General features: G+C 42.1%; 1 protein-coding gene across 1 annotated transcript in view; it reads left to right on the top strand.

The window, feature by feature from the left end:
- Positions 1-20,036, top strand: part of LOC141089102 (twisted gastrulation protein homolog 1-A-like) — a 50,749-nt gene that overhangs the window by 18,530 nt on the left and 12,183 nt on the right. The window contains exon 4 of the mRNA XM_073575390.1: positions 1,834-2,043. Coding sequence (XP_073431491.1) covers positions 1,834-2,043 — 210 coding nt within the window. The remainder of the gene's footprint in view (positions 1-1,833; positions 2,044-20,036) is intronic.

Here is a 20,036-nt window from a genome sequence, read left to right as displayed (position 1 = left end):
ACGCACAACACCAGCAGAGGAGGAACAATCATGTATCCTGGTAAAGTTATGAAGAACCACACACTCTGTAACTACTTCATTAACATTTTGTTCACTCAGCTGAATGGCAGACTGGAGTACCCGCCATTTGGCACAAAAAATCCCAAAGGAACACTCCACCAGTCGCCGAGCACGTGATAGGCGCAAGTTAAAAATTCTGCGCCGGTGGTCAAGGTTGCGCTGGGGATATGGCCTCATGACATTGCGCGTTAACTGAAACGTCTCATCTGCCACAAGGACATAAGGGACAGATTCTTGAGTGGAGCCTGGTAGCTGGCATGGTGGGGGTAGATCCAACTGGTTGGTGCGTAGCCGTCGAGCCATAATGGAAATATTGAAGACTCTAGAGTCTCCCGTCCTTCCATAGGCCCCAATGTCAACAATTATAAACTTGTATTGAGGGTCGACCAGAGCCAACAGTACAACAGAAAAGTATTGTTTATAATTGAAGAATTGGGAGACAGAGTTCGGCGGCTTACGCACCCGGATATGTTTGCCATCAAGGGCCCCAATACAATTAGGAAAGTGGCATTCCTCCTCAAAGTCCCTTGATATCCTCAACCAGTCTTCCATCCTGGGCTCTGGCATGATGAGTTGATGTAGTCTTGACCATATCTCACTACATGTCGACCTGACTATGCCAGAAATGGTAGATCTTCCAATCAGAAACTCATGGTGGAGGGCGGCATAAGACAGGCCAGTGGACAGGAAGCTGAAGAATAACAGAAAAGGGACATTTTAGAATGCACAAATTAAACAAAAAACAGGTACATACATACCAAACTTGTCAGATCTACTAACACACACATATTTTGTTGCACAATGACTAAGTGATATTCAGTACATATTACACATAACATTCTGGTCTGTAAGTTTCAACATATCTGGAATAAGATGAGGGCATTAAAATTAGTCCATGAAGCAATAAATACATACTTTGGGCAACACATCATGAACATAGAGAATGTGGTTGTGTAGTACATACCGTAATGTGAGTAGAAGTCGCTCCTCTGCAGATATAGCTTTGCACATCCTTGTGTCCTGAAAGGTTATCCCAGGGCGCACTGTCTCCAAGAGTCGATCAAATGTTGCAAGGCTCATGTGACGATATTGGTAGAATTTTGAATGATGCTCCCGCAGAGAAGAATAGAGGCGGTGAAAATGACCTCTTCTGAGTCGTTGCCTCAAAAGTGGATGTACCCACATGCGTCTCCTCCTCTGCGGATCCACTATCACTGGGTATGGTTGACCAAAGCGTCGTGACAAAAGCCAGTTGAAGAGAACCTGCTCAGTTGTGTTGAAAGTCAGACTGTCTGCCATGTTGCACATACAACAGCAACACACCTATTGAAGGCAAGGTCACAAATGGACAGAATGGAGGTAGCCACCTGTTCCTGAGGCAATAAATAGGGTGCAGGCTAATGATTTAAATAGTTAGCAGGCCTCCAAACCGTTAAATGTCCATTTTGCAAGCCTGCAAGAAAATCTCGCAATACGGATGCCATACGCATTACATACGGATGCTGACATGCGCAAAATATGCGACCACACCTTGCTTACGGATGACATACGGAGCACTATTTAGGGGTCATTCATGCGTATTACGCATGTAAACTACGGACCGTATTTTGCGTCGGTTAGTGTGACCCCGGCCTAATAGAAAAACACGTCACCACTTCTGTATTTATCACCCACTCCTGGCTTTGGCTTACAGGTACTGAGGTAAAAAACTGACCAAATACTGAACGTGTGATCATGGCCTGACAGTAATAATTGCCAATTTTTGTCTCTCAGGGTTGTGCAGTGAAAATAAGGTGAATCGGAAACATGCGGCCCGTAGAAGTTCCCTGGAGGTGCTCCCTGTGCCACTGCCTTCTCTATTTCAGTCACTGAGTGACCTACAAGGAGATGCAGCCATGGACTGGGATGTTCACACCCTGCCAGTCACTAAAGAGCTGAGCCAGCAATCTCACCTAGATCACATCCTGCTTGGTGCACACACAGGTACGATGCAGACTACAGTCTGAGGCTTTTTTGCTGATGTTTTTCAAAATGGATTGTTTTTACCATAACATTCAAATTGAGACGAAACTCCACAGTTTAGACTGCGATATCAGAAAAACTGAAACACTGCGATTTTGGTGAAACTGCAGCAGAAACAATGTAATTTACCTTTTCTAATTTTATGTGTTTTGGAAAATCATAGGGAAAAAAAAATCACTGTGGACGTAATGTGTGAACACAGCCTACAAAGTGTCTATTCCATTGAAACTTGTTTTCAGCTGTGGCCATTCTATATCCTTTTAGGCCAGATTTACAGATTACAGATTGGTAACTACTTTAGCTTTTTTTTGCTCGCCTAAAAGTAGTAAATAAAGTTACTCAGAAATTGAGCATGGTTAGATTTATGCCATTTGTCCTGTCTCAGTAGCCACAGTTTGAAATTTACAAAGTGACCACATAAAGGCGGGAGACACACTAGCGTTTTTAAAATCTGTCCGATTTTGTTCCTGAGAAGTTGGATGAGTGTCATGTGTTTTTCATGTGAGTACAGTGAGATTTTATTACCTAGCATCCAAATGACATCCTGTTTACATGCAAATGCGATCCGATAGCAATACAAATTTAAAATGAACTTTTACATAGAGAAATTCTATGTCATTTCCACATAGTTTTCCAAGGAAATATTATTTGATATGGAGATAGAGAGATTAGATAGATAAAAATACAGGTGCTTCTCACAAAATTAGAATATCATCAAAAAGTTAATTTATTTCAGTTCTTCAATACAAAAAGTTAAACTCATATTTATATGGAGTCATTACAGTGTTTAATTCACGTGTTTATTTCTGTTAATGTTGATGGTTGGCTCACAGCCAATGAAAACCCAAAAGTCATTATCTCAGTAAATTAGAATACTTTAGAACACTAGTTTGAAAAATGTGTTTAAAATCCAAAATGTTGGCCTACTGAAATGTATGTTCAGTAATTGCACTTAATACTTGGTCGGGGCTCATTTTGCATCACTTACTGCATCAATGTAGTGTGGCATGGAGGCGATCAGCTTAGGGGCACTGCTGAGGTGTAATGGAAGCCCACGTTGCTTTGATAGTGGCCTTCAGCTCGTCTGCATTGTTGGGTCTGGTGTCTCATCTTCCTCGTGACAATGCCACATAGATTCTCTATGGGGTTAAGGTCAGGTGAGTTTGCTGGCCAATCAAGCACAGTGATACTGTCCACACTGTAAAACCAGGTATTGGTACTTTTGGCAGTGTAGACAGGTGCCAAGTCCTGCTGGAGAATTTGGTCTTGATAAAACACAGTAGACCTACACCAACAGATGACAAGGCTCCCCAAACCATCACCGATTGTGGAAACTTCACACTATACCTCAAGCAGCTTGGATTGTGTGCCTCTCCACTCTTCCTCCAGACTCTGGGACCTTGATTTGGAAATGAAATGCAAAATTTACTTTCCTTGTGGAGTGTGTCAATGACTGCCTTCTGGACATCTGTCAAGTCAGCGGTTTTCCCCATAATTGTGGACTAAAACAGACTAAGTGACTTTTTTTATACTCTCCTGTAGTCTTAGCATATGATTTTTGTTAATATTTCTAATTTACTAAGATAATGACTTTTGGGGTTTCATTGGCTGTAAGCCATAATCATCAACATTAACAAAAATAAACACTTGAAATAGATCACGCTGTTTGTAATGACTATATGAATTTCACTGATTGTATTAAAGAGCTGAAATAAGTTAACTTTTTGATGATATTCTAATTTTATGAGAAGCACATGTATGTGAGATATATAATGAGTGCTTTGTGTAGTTTACCATACGTTTTTTTTAGTAATAAATTCCTTTCTGAAAAAAAAATAGTGTTAGATGCCCTGACATCTTATTAACCAGCAGAGGAAAAGCAGATAGCTGGGAGGCAAGATGTTTATAGTCTGGGAAGGGGGTAATACCCATGGAGCTTACCAGGCTATTAATATCAATCTGTATACTAAGCCTTTACTAGTTAGTAACCTCTTTCCCACACGAGACATATCAATAGGTCCGTGTGACCTCCGATGTGTTGACCTGTGCCGTATGGATATGTCTCTGTGATTCTAACAGCTGACACCTGGCAATCAGTGCCAGGAGCGGTCCCGTACTGCTCCTGGCACTTTAACCCAGTAAATGCTGCGATTTAAATTGATTGCAACATTTTGGCAGCAGGCAGAGGGAAGACAGACCCTTTACCCTTGAACTGGAGACCTTGTGACGTTATTGTGGGGTCCCGATTGTTGCATGGTGCCCCAATGTCATCATGATGACATTCTGGGTCACCAGAGCAAACAAAGTTGCTTGATCATGCTCAAAGCATGATCAAGCAACTTTGTTAGTGCAGCACTGACAGTTTGCATATTATGGGTATGCTGCTACAACCCCATGCTATACAAACGATCAGCCTGCAAAAAATGAAAGTCCCATAGTGCAACAAAGTAAAAAAGTAAAAAAAGTGTGTAAAAAAAATTGTAAAAATATATATTAAAAATAACATATCACATGGTCACAAATTTTCAGACCCTTTGCTCAGACACTCATATTTAAGTCACATGCTGTCCATTTCCTTGTGATCCTCCTTGAGATGATTCAACCCCTTCAATGGAGTCCAGCTGTGTTTAAACTGATAGGACTTGATTTGGAAAGGCACACACCTTCCAACAAGACAATTACCCTAAGCATACAGCTAAAAAAACAAAGGAGTGGCTTCAGAACAACTCTGTGACCATTCTTCACTGGCCCAGCCAGAGCCATGACCTAAACCCAATTGAGCATCTCTAGAGAGACCTGAAAATGGTTGGCCACCCAACGATCACCATCCAACCTGATGGAACTGGAGAGGATCAGCAAGGAAGAATGGCAGATGATACCCAAATCCAGGTGTGAAAAACTTGCTTGTTGCATCATTCCCAAGAAGATTCATGGCCAGCGTTGGACTGGAGCACCTTGGGCCCACCAGAGAATATCATTCTTGGGGCCCACTATGTAGTTACATAGAAATAAATACAAGACCACCATTTGTGCAGTAAAACGCGCTAATATCCGGGTATAAGGTAGTACACGTCTTAATTATGTAGCAGGAGTTGGGGTAGCCCCCCTCATAGAATATATTGTAGCCCCCTCATAGAATATAATGTAGCCCCCTCATATAGTATAATGCAGCCCCCTCATATAGTATAATGTAGCCCCCTCATATAGTATAATTCAGACCCCTCATAGGGTATAATGCAGCCCTTCACAGAATATAAAGTAGCCCCCCATAGAATATAATGTAGCCCCCATAAAATATAATGTAGCCCTCATATAGTATAATGCATCCCCCTCATATAATGTAGCGCCCTCATAAAATATAATGCAGCCCCCCCTCAGTCTATAATGCAGCCCCCATAGAATTTAATGTAGCCCCCTCATTGGGTATAATGCAGCCAGCCTCATATAGTATAATGCAGCCCCACACAGAATATAATGTAGCCCCCTCAGAGTACAATGCAGCCCTCCATAGAATATAATGTAGCCCCCTCATAGGGTATAATGCTGCCCCTCACAGGGGATAATGCAGACCCCCTCATAGGATATAATGCTACCCCTCTAATAGGGTATAATGCTGCCCCCACATAGGTAATAATTCTGCCCCCCTCATAGGGTACAGTGATGCTCCTCATAGGGGAATAATCCTGCCCTTTCATAGGGTACAATAGAGCCACCCCCATAGGGTATAATGCACCCCCCTCATAGGGTATAATGCTGCCCCATCATAGGGTATAATGCTGCCCCCTCAGAGGGTATAATGCTGCCCCCCTCATAAGGTATAATGCTGCCCCCCTCATAGGGTATAATGATGCCCCATCATGGGGTATAATGCTGCCACACAGGGTATAATGCTACCCAATCATAGGGTTTAATGCTGCCCCCTCATGGGGAATAATGATGCCCCCTCATAGGGTATAATGCAACCAGGACACACCTGATATATATATATATATATATATTTATATATATATATATACAGTGCCTTGTGAAAGTATTCGGCCCCCTGGAACTTTTCAACCTTTTCCCACATATCATGCTTCAAACATAAAGATACCAAATGTAAAATTTTGGTGAAGAATCAACAACAAGTGGGACACAATTGTAAAGTTGAACAAAATTTATTGGTTATTTTAAGTTTTTGTTGAAATTCAAAAACTGAAAAGTGGGGCGCTCAATATTATTCGGCCCTTTTACTTTCAGTGCAGCAAACTCACTCCAGAAGTTCATTGTGGATCTCTGAATGATCCAATGTTGTCCTAAATGACTAATGATGATAAATATAATCCACCTGTATGTAATCAAGTCTCGATATAAATGCACCTGCTCTGTGATAGTCTCAGGGTTCTGTTTGAAGCACAGGGAGCATCATGAAGACCAAGGAACACAACAGGCAGGTCTGTGATACTGTTGTGGAGAAGTTTAAAGCTGGATTTGGATACAAAACGATTTCCAAAACTTTAAATATCCCAAGGAGCACTGTGCAAGCGATCATATTGAAATGGAAGGAGTATCATACCATTGCATATCTACCAAGACCCGGCCGTCCCTCTAAACTTTCATCTCAAACAAGGAGAAGACTGATCAGAGTTGCAGCCAAGAGGCCCATGATCACTCTGGATGAACTGCAGAGATCTACAGCTGAGGTGGGACAGTCTGTCCATAGGACAACAACAAGTCGTACACTGCACAAATCTGGCCTTTATGGAAGAGTGGCAAGAAGAAAGCCATTTCTCAAAGATATCCATAAAAAGTGTTGCTTAAAGTTTGCAACAAGCCACCTGGGAGACACACTAAACATGTGGAAGAAGGTGCTCTGGTCAGATGAAACCGAAGTCAAACTTTTTGGCAACAATGCCAAGCGATATGTTTGGCGTAAAGGCAACACAGCTCCTCACCCTGAACACACCATCCCCACTGTCAAACATGGTGGTGGCAGCATCATGGTTTGGGCCTGCTTTTCTTCAGCAGGGACAGGGAAGATAGTTAAAATTGATGGGAAGATGGATGGAGCCAAATACAGGACCATTCTTGAAGAAAACCTGTTGGAGTCTGCAAAAGACCTGAGACTGGGACAGAGATTTGTCTTCCAACAAGACAATGATCACAAACAAAAAGCAAAATCTACAATGGAATGGTTCACAAATAAACGTATCCAGGTGTTAGAATGGTCAAGTCAAAGTCCAGACCTGAATCCAATCGAGAACCTGTGGAAAGAACTGAAAACTGCTGTTCACAAACGATCTCCATCAAACCACACTGAGCTCGAGCTGTATGGCAAGGAAGAATGGGCAAGAATTTCAGTCTCTCGATGTACAAAACTGATAGTGACATACCCCAAGCGACTTGCAGCTGTAATCACAGCAAAAGGTAGTGCAACAAAGTATTAAGTTAATATTGCACGTCCCACTTTTCAGTTTTTGAATTTCCACAAAAATTTTAAATAACCAATAAATTTTGTCCAACTTTACAATTGTGTCCCACTTGTTGATTCTTCCCCAAAAATTTATATTTGGTATCTTTATATTTGAAGCATGATATGTGGGAAAAGGTTGAAAAGTTACAAGGGGCCGAATACTTTCGCAAGGCACTGTATATAAAAAACACAATACTTACCTCTCCTCCTCACACCCACGCTGATTCCAGCTCCACTCAGATGTCAGGAGCTGCGTTGCCATCTGCCTGGCACACAGCAGGTACAGTTGTGGCCAAAAGTATTGACACCCCTGCAATTCTGTCAGCTAATACTCAGTTTCTTCCTGAAAATGATTGCAAACACAAATTCTTTGGTATTATTATCTTCATTTAATTTGTCTTAAATGAAAAAACACAAAAAGAATTGTCCTAAAGCCAAATTAGATATAATTCCACACCAAACATAAAAAAGAGGGTGGACAAAAGTATTGGCACTGTTCGAAAAATCATGTGATGCTTCTCTAATTTGTGTAACTAACAGCACCTGTAGCTTACCTGTGGCACCTAACAGGTGTTGGCAATAACTAAATCACACTTGCAGCCAGTTGACATGGATTAAAGTTGACTCAACCTCTGTCCTGTGTCCTTGTGTGTACCACATTGAGCATGGAGAAAAGAAAGAAGACCAAAGAACTGTCTGAGGACTTGAGAAACCAAATTGTGAGGAAGCATGAGCAATCTCAAGGCTACAAGTCCATCTCCAAAGACCTGAATGTTCCTGTGTCTACCGTGCGCAGTGTAATCAAGAAGTTTAAAGCCCATGGCACTGTGGCTAACCTACCTAGATGTGGACAGAAAAGAAAAATTGACAAGAGATTTCAACGCAAGATTGTGCGGATGTTGGATAAAGAACTTCGACTAACATCCAAACAAGTTCAAGCTGCCCTGCAGTCCGAGGTTACAACAGTGTCAACCCGTACTATCCGTCGGCATCTGAATGAAAAGGGACTGTATGGTAGGAGACCCAGGAAGACCCCACTTCTTACCCCGAGACATAAAAAAGCCAGGCTGGAGTTTACCAAAACTTACCTGAAAAAGCCTAAAACGTTTTGGAAGAATGTTCTCTGGTCAGATGAGATAAAAGTAGAGCTTTTTGGGCAAAGGCATCAACATAGAGTTTACAGGAGAAAAAAAAAGGCATTCAAAGAAAAGAACACAGTCCCTACAGTCAAACATGGTGGAGGTTCCCTGATGTTTTTGGGGTTGCTTTGCTGCCTCTGACACTGGACTTCTTGACCGTGTGCATGGCATTATGAAGTCAGAAGACTACCAACAAATTTTGCAGCATAATGTAGGGCCCAGTGTGAGAAAACTGGGTCTCCCTCAGAGGTCATGGGTCTTCCAGCAGGACAATGACCCAAAACACACTTCAAAAAGCACTAGAAAATGGTTTGAGAGAAAGCACTGGAGACTTCTAAGGTGGCCAGCAATGAGTCCAGACCTGAATCCCATAGAACACCTGTGGAGAGATCTAAAAATGGCAGTTTGGAGAAGGCACCCTTCAAATATCAGGGACCTGGAGCAGTTTGCCAAAGAAGAATGGTCTAAAATTCCAGCAGAGCATTGTAAGAAACTCATTGATGGTTACCGGAAGCGGTTGGTCGCAGTTATTTTGGCTACAGGTTGTGCAACCAAGTATTAGGCTGAGGGTGCCAATACTTTTGTCTGGCCCATATTTGGAGTTTTGTGTGAAATGATCAATGTTTTGCTTTTTGCTTCATTCTCTTTTGTGTTTTTTCATTTAAGACAAATTAAATGAAGATAATAATACCAAAGAATTCGTGTTTGCAATCATTTTCAGGAAGAAACTGAGTATTATCTGACAGAATTGCAGGGGTGTCAATACTTTTGGCCACAACTGTATGTGATGAAGTGACGTCATCACACATCGGTTGTGTCGGAGGCAGAGGGGAATGATGGGAGAGGGAGCGTCATCTGACGCTCTCCTCCGTAATTGCTTTCAACTGTATTGGCATCTATGATGCCGATACAGTTGAATGCGGCGCGCACTGGGGGGACGGCGCTGCCGCCGGGCCCCCCCCAACTTACTGCTTCATAGCGGCCGTGTGGGCTGGGGGCCCCTGGGGGAGAGCGGGGGACCTGGTCTGCCGGCCCTGATAGCGGGCAGTGTTAGCCGCAGTCTGCAGCTAACACTGCCTGCTATTAAAGTGAAATGAATATTCAGATACTCTCCCACTCCCATGGAGGCATGGGAAAGAGTGAATATTAATTTCTCTTTAGCAGCGGGGGCAGGCTTTAGCCACAGCAGCCGGCTTCTGCCTCCTGTCACCCGCTGCTGCTTCGCTGGCACCGGGGGCCCCCATAGCAGCTACGTGGAATGCCGCTAGTAGCAACAAGCCACTGGCTGGGGGCTCCTGGAGCAGCAGGGGCCCTCGGCAGCTGCTGGCCCTGTATGCCAGCAGGTGTCAGTGCCTGGGTCCACCGGAGAATCATCCGGTTCTCCGGTGGGCCAGTTCAACCCTGCTCATGGCTGTACTAGCTCAGAAGGGTGCTTCTACTCAATTCTGAGCAAAGGGTCTGAATACTTATGATCATGAGATATTTTAGTTTTTCTTTTTTAATAAATTTGCAAAAATTTCTACATTTCTATTTTTTTCAGTCAAGATGAGGTGCAGAGTGTACATTAATGAGGAAAAAAATGAACTTTTTTGAATTTACCAAATGGCTGCAATGAAACAAAGAGTGAAAAATTTAAAGGGGTCTGAATACTTTCCATACCCATTGTATTTAGTATCACCGCATCCATAATGACCTTACCTCTAAAACTGACCCACTTCTATCGTATATACTCGTGTATAAGCCAAGATTTTCAGCACATTTTTTGTGCTGAAAATGCCCCTCTCGGCTTATACACGAGTCATATGCCAAAAAGCCGTCGGGGGAGCAGAAGACATCATACTCACCCTCCTGGTGTCTGCATATCAGGCTCTGCTACATCTCAGCCCTGGCATCTGCTTCTCTCTTCCTGTCTTCTTCCTGAGCGGTCACGTGGTACCGCTCATTAAAGTAATGAATATGGACGCATCTCCACTCCCATAGGAGTGGAGCGCATATTAATTACTTTAATGAGCAGTATCACATGACCGCACAGGAAGAAGACAGGGAGAGAAGTAGACGCCGGGACTGAGATGTATTAGAGCCTGATATGCAGTCACCAGGAGGGTGAGTAGGACAAGCCATGCCATATTCACCTGTCCTCATTCCACCGCTGCGCTCTGTCTCCCTTGTCTTCTGGCTGTGACGTTTAGGTCAGAGGGCGCAATGACATGTTTAGTGCGTGCCCTCTGCCTGAACAGTCAGCGCTGAGGAGCAGCAGGCAGCGATGAGAGGTGAGTATGTCTCTTTTTTTAATCGCAGCAGCATTATTATATGGGGCATATATTAATATGGAGCATGTTATGTGGCCACCATTAACCTTTGTGCAGCATTATATGGGGCATATATTAATATGAAGCATGTTATGGGGCCGCCATTAACCTTTGTGCAGTATTATATGGGGCATATTTTTGTATGGAGCATCTTATGGGGCCCATCATGAACTTTATGGAGCATTACATGGGGTGTATTTTGTATGGAGCATGTTATGGGGCCCATCATGAACTGGATGGAGCATTATATGGGGCTCCTGATTCAATATGGATATTCAAAAAAATTTAACCTACTGCTGTCTCAATTTTACTTTTATTGCTATCTATTTTTATTTTTGAAATTTACCAGTAGCTGCTGCATTCCCCACCCTCGGCTTATACTCGAGTCAATAAGTTTCCCCAGTTTTTTTGTGGCAAAATTGGGGGCCTCGGCTTATACTCGGGTCGGCTTATACTCGAGTATATATGGTAACCCCTTTAGTGAACATCATAAAAAAAAAACAAGGCAAAAAAACAATGGTTTATCATCATACCGCCAAACAAAACATGGTATAAAACGCGATCAAAAAGACTAATATAAATAAGCATGGTACTGTTGAAACTGTCATCTTGTCCTGCAAAAAACAAGATGTCATACAGCTCCAGCAGTGAAAAAATAATAAAAGTTATAGCTCTCAGAATAAAGCAATGCAAAAATAATTATTTTTTCAATAAAATAATTTTTATTGTGTAAAAGTGACAACACATAAAAAACAAGAGGGGATTATAGGGAGAGAAATGGGATGCACAGGCTTCTGAGTGTAGTAGTTAGTTTTCAAAGGTATATACTCAATGTGAATCCACTCACCTTTTTGGTGTCTTGAGATACTACGTACGTGTAGATCCAATTCATGGATCACACCATTCCTGTTTCCATTCAGTTTGCTGCAGAGATCTGGGCAGTGGCGTAACTACAAAGTTATGGGCCCCGATGCGTACTTTCAAATGGGGCCCCCCATGCCAAAATACATGCACATCTCCGCTCCGTACACCTCGTACACACACGGCTGCGCTCCGTACACCTCATACACACACGGCTCCTCTCCGTACACCTTGTACACACACGGCTCCACTCCGTACACCTCGTACACACACGGCTCCGCTCCATACACCTCGTACACACACGGCTCCGCTCCATACACCTCGTACACACACGGCTCCACTCTGTACACCCCGTACACATGCGGCTGCACTCCATACACCTCATACACACACGGCTCCGCTACATCCACCCTGTAAACCCCTCCTGACCCCCACACATAAACTTACCCTCATCCAGACAGCATCATGACAACCAGGTCAGCAGTGTCCTGCATACATGAGGCTCCTGATCATGTCACCCCTGACTCCTCCCCTTCTGTGACCTCATCACAGGTCTTGTGTGCAGACATCACACACAGCCACTCAAAGCAAGGAGCTGCACAGCCAATGAGCGGCTGCAGCTCCTCGATGGGGCCCCTAAACACTCCGGGCCCCGTCGCAGCTGCGTCCCCCTGCGACCGCGGTAGTCCCGCCCCTGGATCTGGGAACTAATGAGAGTACTGAACAGTGCTTTCATAGGCGATAACAATTTGTAAATATTTTTCCCAGCAATATGAGCTCCTGAAGGATGATGATGGAACTCAATATTCTGATTCAAGAAAGAATGACATTATACCTGAGGAAGACTCTAAGAAGTCGAAACCGGTTGTGTTTTAGTTTGAAATAAAAATCATTCTTAAATCAAGTTCTATCATCATCCTTCAGGAGCGCATATTGCTGGGAAAAATATTTACAAAACATAAAAAACTATATAAATGGGGTGTCACTGTAATCGTACTGACCCGAAGAATAAGACTGCCTTATCAGTTTTACCACACGTGGAACGACATAAAAAAAATAAAAACAACAAAAATTCCAGAATTGCTGTTTTTTCTTCATTTTACCTCAAAAAGATCAGAATAGAAAGCGATCAAAATGTCATATGTCTAAAAATAGTACCAATTAAAACGTCAACTTGTCCCGCAAAAGGCAAGCCCTCACATGTCTCTGTGGACCAAACTATGGAAAAATTATAGCTCTCAAAATATGGTGATGCAAAAACTAGTTTCTGAAATAAAAAGCGTTTTTTAGAGTGTGACACTAAACTTCTCTGATTTAATTGAGATGAAAGGAGTTGGACGGGAAGGAAGAATCTCCCAAAAAAGCTTGATCCTTCCCAAATTCACATACCTATTCTCAACTCTACCCATCCATGTACCAAACTATTTCTTATCTAGAGTGAACTCTTTATTTATCAAATACATCTAGAGGGGCGCAAGACCCCGCATTAACTCGCGCACACTATCATTGCCAAAACATAGAGGTGGAATGGGAGCCCCCGACATCAAAAGCTATTACTATGCAGCGGTGCTTTCTTGATCAGTGGACCTGATTAGGAATTCTAGTGACAAACATTGGGTCAACATAGAAAACATTCTATCTCCTTCCCCCCAACAACCCCCTCTCTCTGGCTTTGCTCAGGGTTTGGTCGAGCTTCCACACCCTCCTGGTACCCCCCTCGTCCCCACTATTGAAACTATCCGACGCCTTGTCTCCATCTCTGGACGCATTAAGGGAGGGAGGTGACCTAGCCCAGAAATTGAGACAAATCTCCATTGATCAGATAATGGCGGATGGGGCACTCCTTCCGCTAACTGAATTGAGTGATCTCTTGGCCCCCTCGAGCTTCACTTTTCTCCACTATAATTCTTTGAGAGAGCTATTGAAACGTATACAATATTGTCCGGATAATCCATGCAAGCTTACACCTTATGAAGTTCTCTGCTCCAGGGTATCAAGACCAACCAAGGTCCTCGCTACAATTTACCAGACACTCTTATCTAAAGACCTATTCCTGAAAAGAGCATACTTTGCCCTCTGGGAAAAAGACCTAGGATACAAATTCACACAATCACAAATAGACCATATCTATACGCATTCACACGGCCCAACGAGCTGCGTGAAAACCCAAGAAAACGCTTTTAAAATAGTTACACGATGGTACATTTCACCGGCACAGACTTGTGTCTGGCGGTCGGGAGCTCAGGCTTGGTGTTGGCGTTGCGAGGAAGAGGGGGGGGTGACTACCTTCACATATGGTGGACTTGCCCTGTCCTCCGACCTTTTTGGGCAGCAACAGAGAAATTCATCAGAGATATCGCAGAGTCCCCAGTGTCGCTGACACCCGAGACAGCTCTGCTGAACCTCCCTATATACTTCAAACAAAAGAAGGCTCACACCTTAGTCCACAATATTATAGCTGCGGCCAAACTCCTAATCTCGACTTACTGTGGTACAACCTAGATACCCACTTCTCATCAACTGCTGACAAAAATTGACCAACTATATCATATGGCTGAGATTGTTGCCTCAGTGAACCATTCACGGTTATCTCTTGAAGAGAACTGGCGCTCCTGGATTAAGTATAGATCTACCCTCAAGCCTCTACAAGTATTATCCCAGCAAAGAGCAAACAGATGAACGGCATACTAGGGCACACAAATCACCACATTACCAGACGGAGCTCTTTATCTGAAGTATTGCGGCATATGATTCAGTCAAAAAAAGGAGGTGCTTGCATGAAAAAACATGAATATTTCAATGTGAAGCAAAAAAAGAAGAAATATGCAGCACTCACCAATGTAGCTGAAAAACTGTGCGTCTTTATTTCACATGATTTCCATCAAATGTGTGGACATGCAGGACGTGGAGGAATTCTAGGGGAGGGAGGTGCCGGACAACGGCCTTTTCGCAATTACTCGCTTCTACGGGTCCAGGTGAGGGGATTAGCTAAAGGTCATTCCCTATATAGGATCACAGACCTTACTAATTAACATACATAACAAGTTGTGAAACAAACATTTACAAAAAATATATAGTTATACAATATACAGAGTGCAAGATACTAGTAAAGAATAAATCTTTCCATATCGATTTACAAGATAATCTATATTTTTACAATATCATAGGAAGATTATAATCTAAATAACTTTACATACAATTTTTTATATAACATTTTTTTATAAAAATACTGATAGATCGATCCGGTCATTTAGTCCTAAAGGACCTTGTGCGTTCGTTTTCAGGATCCATTTTGCTTCTTATTGCAATAAAGCTTTGTCATGGTTGCCTCCTTGAGGTGGAAAATTGACCTTTTCAATCCCTGCAAAACTCAAAATTTCTGGGTTAGCTTTATGCACATCTTGAATATGCTTAATTAATCGCAGTGAGCCCTTTCCTGATGTAATAGATCTATAGTGTTCACCAAAACGTATCGTAAGTGGTCTTATAGTTTTTCCAATATAAAAATAACCACATGGACAAAAAATAATATAAACCACGAATATTGTATAACTATATATTTTTTGTAAATGTTTGTTTCACAACTTATGTATGTTAATTAGTAAGGTCTGTGTTCCTATAAAGGGAATGACCTTTAGCTAATCCCCTCACCTGGACCCGTAGAAGCGAGTAATCGCGAAACGGCCGTTGTCTGGCACCTCCCTCCCCTAACATTCCTCCACGTCCTGCATGTCCACACATTTGATGGAAATCATGTGAAATAAAGACTCACAGTTTTTCAGCTACATTGGTGAGTGCTGCATATTTCTTCTTTTTTTCCTCTACAAGTATGAATATTTGATTAACTCGAAACTTGGTCTGTGATGTTTCGGAACACTTACCCTCTCTCTCTATCTCTCCTCTACTTCCCCCCCCGCCTCTCTCTTTCCTTCTCTCTTTCCCACATTTTCTTTACGCCTCTCTTCCCCCCTCATCTCTATTGTTAGTTCTACTCTTTCATAAATGAAAATATTTTGCATTTGCTAAATGTTTTACACCATTACAATCCATGTTACCTTAAATTGGTTATTTCAATAATAATAATAATCTTTATTTTTATGTAGCGCTAACATATTCCACAGCGCTTTACAGTTTTGCACACATTGTCATCGCTGTCCCTATTGGGGCTCACAATCTAAATTCCTATGTGGTGTTATCATCTTTTGATTAATCAATAAAAAGATCATTGAAAAGAGATGAAAGGAGATAATTGGATCTGAACTTCGATGACCTATCTGAGTGCACCATGAGAGCGTGAGAAGATTCTCACGCTCGCGGTGACATCAGTGAGGTAAAAGGAGTTCACCCCAAGGCACTGAGCTGAGCAAGCATGCATAGCACAGTGTATCTGCTGGATGGCAGGCTATATAGTCACATCATGCAACAATGCATCCTGCCATCTAGATGTAGCAGAGCTAGACGTGTCATGGATCAAATGGATTATTATTTTCACGTCGGGGACAGGTGAGGATGATGTTGCTTTATTTTATTTTTATTATAGGAGACATGGGCTTCAATGGATTGGGCATAAGGTGAGTATGTGATTTTGGTTGAATAAGAGTCAATAAAGGAGTCTGCGTCATTTGTTCAAATAAAGGACTTTATTCTGGGTGTTATTTTTTTTTTGACAATTTGACTATGGGGTTAATAATGGGGGCATCTTATAGACGCCTCTCCATTACTAACCCCTGGGATTAATGTCACCTGACAATACAAAGGTGATATCAACTCCGATACTATCACTCCACTTGCCACCGCACCAGGGCAAGTGGGAAAAAAGAGTCCAAGTGACAGGATTGGCGCATCTTATGGTTGCACCATTTCTGGGGCGGCTGAGAGTTGATGCTTTTACTCTGGGAGGGAGCCAATTACCATGGCCCCTTTCTAAGCTATTAATATCATCCCACAGATGTCTGCCTAGTCTTTGCTGGTTATTAATTATAGGGGAACCCTATGTAATTTTTTTTGGGGGGGATCACCCATTTTAATAACTAGTAAAGGCTAAGTATACAGCTATGAGCTGATATTAGCAACCTGGGAAGCTCCATGGGTATTACCCCCTTCCCAGGCTACGTATAAACATCTGCTCCCAGCTGTCCGCTTTCCCTCTGCTGGTTAATAAAATGTCAGGGACCCACAACATTTTTTTCAGAGATTTTATTTATTAATTAAATACATGTACAGTAAGCTACAAAAGCACTGTACTAATTATATATGTGAATCATACAAAAGAAGAAGGAAACCATGTGCCATAAAAACATTAGAATTTTATTATAAATAAATTTATAAAAGCATTGAAGTACAATGCAATCATGTAAGGAGACAATGAATGCAACAGAACAACGGTCTATAGTGACTGCACTAAGCCTCTTTTCTTATCCTGTTTCACTTGCTGCATTTAATTTAAGATCTAATACTCACTTATATTGGCGATTGAGGATCTGATTTTATGGCTGCATGCCATCATTTATGTAGGCATCTTTAACATTGGTTTTGATACATTTCTATTTTTTGTATAATAAATACTCTGAACAATGTGCCACTTCATGAGTATGGCTTTTGGGGGCTTTAGATGCTAATGATATTTGATATAGTCCCTTATTATTCTCATATTTTGGGAATTACATTTTATCTGGAAGCTGTTGTAGCTCCATATGGACTATTGAATTGCATATAATTTATTGTACTTGTTGTATAGACCGTTGTTCTGTTGCTTTCATTGTCTCCTTACATGATTGCATTGTACTTCAATGCTTTTATAAATTTATTTATAATAAAAGTCTATTGTTTTTATGGCACATGGTTTTCCTTCTTCTTTTGTATGATTTATGTATTTACTGGAAATGCCGCCTTTATTAGGCAATATATAATATTATAATATTTGTAATTATATATGTGACTGACATCTTTATAGCTATCTATAATTCTATGTGTATATACAGTATCTACTCTATTCTGTCAAGTCCCGCTGTGAATTTACTGGGGCTGCTGAAATGTAGGTTTTCAAGAACATGGGTGTGTAAAAATTGGACTGCACTCACATGGTCTGAGTGCTGTGCGATTTTTTTTTTTTTCTTCATTGATTTCCATTGATGAATGCAATCTGATTTTCACATACAATTGCAGCATGCTGCAATTTTTTTCCAGTCCAATTGTGATCCAATCTGGTGAAAACAAAATTGCAGATAGACACACAATGATAGAATAATATTGGTAGGAATGCAATACGACTTTTAATTGGATTGCATTCGTCCGATTTAATCACAAGTGGGAGCAAGCCCTTACAGGTTAATGCGTTTGAACATTGGGGAGAGTGTCAAACCCCCACTTATTTAACGTATCCTAAAAGTAGGCTGTCAACATCAAAGTCCTGGACATCCTCCATAGCTGAGTGACTGCTTCTCATGAGCGGTGTTGGAGGGTTTCAGGGTAAGGACTCATACTCACTGGAGAGAAAATCGGATGAGTGCAATCCGATTAAAACCGTTTTAAAAGGAATGGAAAACTGATGGAAAGATTAAAAATCGCATAGAAATCGCATGACTCTCGCATAGCACTCCTCCCTTTTTTACAGTCCAGAAATCGGACCGCTTATTTAATCCCAAATGGGTATGAGCCCATATAGGGAAATCAGTGCGCCCCTGCATATACAGTATGTAAAATTAGATCAGGACTGGCATTGTTAGATATTTTTATTAATGTGGCACAGGCTATGAAAATGCAACTAGAAATCATTAGCTGCCAAAACTGCACTTTCATCTAATCACAATTGCTAAGAAGTACTGCTCTATAACCAGAGCCAATATTTCTAAATGAGTTTTCTCCTAGTATCAAGAGACTGCTCGTTACAAAAAAAGTGCTACAAGATAATTAAAAACAAAAAGCAAAAAAAAACCCCTGTTTGTTGTGCTGACTGGCTGAGATCTAATCATTAAATTAAAAGTTCAATAACCTGGGTAAAGGCCCCGTTACATTTAGCGATGCACCAGCGATCCCGACCACGATATGACCCGGTCAGGATCGCTGGTGCATCGCTAAATGGTCGCTAGTGAGCTGCCAAACAGGCAGCTCTCACTAGAGATGCAGCAGCGGTCGGCGGTCAATACTTACCGTCACACACAGCGAGGGTGACGTCTTCCGCCTGCGTCCATGGCTCGCCCGTCGGCACCAGCAGGAAGCCGACGACGAGAAATGGACCAGGCCGATCTTGCGCGATCACCGATAACCAGCGGGGGGGCCAGTAGGAGGTGAGTGTCACATGTAGCGATATCGCTTAAACCTTTAACAAAGCTCTTGAATCAGTGCGCTGCTGTAGAAATACATGCAGCCGCACACTCTGGTCCCGAGTGCAGGCGGCAGTGTTGGGTATTGATGCGAGGACAATTTTTACAATTCTGACCACCGTCACTTTCTTAGATCGTAACTCTGGAAAACTTCAATGGATCCCACTGATTCTGATATTATTTTCTCAAGACATATTGTAATTCATGATAGCGGTAAAAAATTTTTTATATGACTTACGTTTATTTGTGAAAGAAACAGAAAGATGGCAACAAACTTTGAAAATTTTGCAATTTTCAAACTATTAATTTTTATGCCCTTAAATCAGAGATTCATATCGCACAAAATAGTTAATAAATAACATTTACGTTATGTCTACTTTATATCAGCACAGTTAGGCTATGTGCACACGTACCGGAACTCTCGCGGAAATTACCGCGAGAGTTCTGGAATTCCATTCGGCGGGAAAATCGCATTTTAAATTCCCGCGATTTTCCCGTGGAAAAACTAGCATTTTGCAAGCGTAATTAGCTTGCAAAATGCTAGCGTTTTCCAAGCGATCTGTAGCATCGCTTGGAGAACTGATTGACAGGTTGGTCACACTGGTCAAACATAGTGTTTGACGAGTGTGACCAACTTTTTACTACTGAGGCGGCCTATGCAGCATCAGTAGTAAAAGATAGGATGTAAAAAAAAATAAAAAATGGTGTTATTCTTACCCTCCGACGTCCCGCGCAGCCGTTCCCAGTAATCCTTTGCGAAAATGCCCGCGATGACGTCCGTTCTCGCGGGATCGCGATGTCTCGCGGTAATTCGCGATGATGTCGTGCGAAAGACCGCGAGACTTCGCGATCCCGCGAGAACGGACGTCAT

The sequence above is a fragment of the Dendrobates tinctorius genome, unplaced genomic scaffold (genome assembly GCF_039654945.1).
Source record: "Dendrobates tinctorius isolate UK_male_01 unplaced genomic scaffold, ASM3965494v1 ptg000044l, whole genome shotgun sequence".
NCBI classification, from domain to species: Eukaryota; Metazoa; Chordata; class Amphibia; order Anura; family Dendrobatidae; genus Dendrobates; species Dendrobates tinctorius.
The sequence above is the reverse complement of the archived record's forward strand: the minus strand, read 5'-3'. Positions and strand labels throughout refer to the sequence as shown.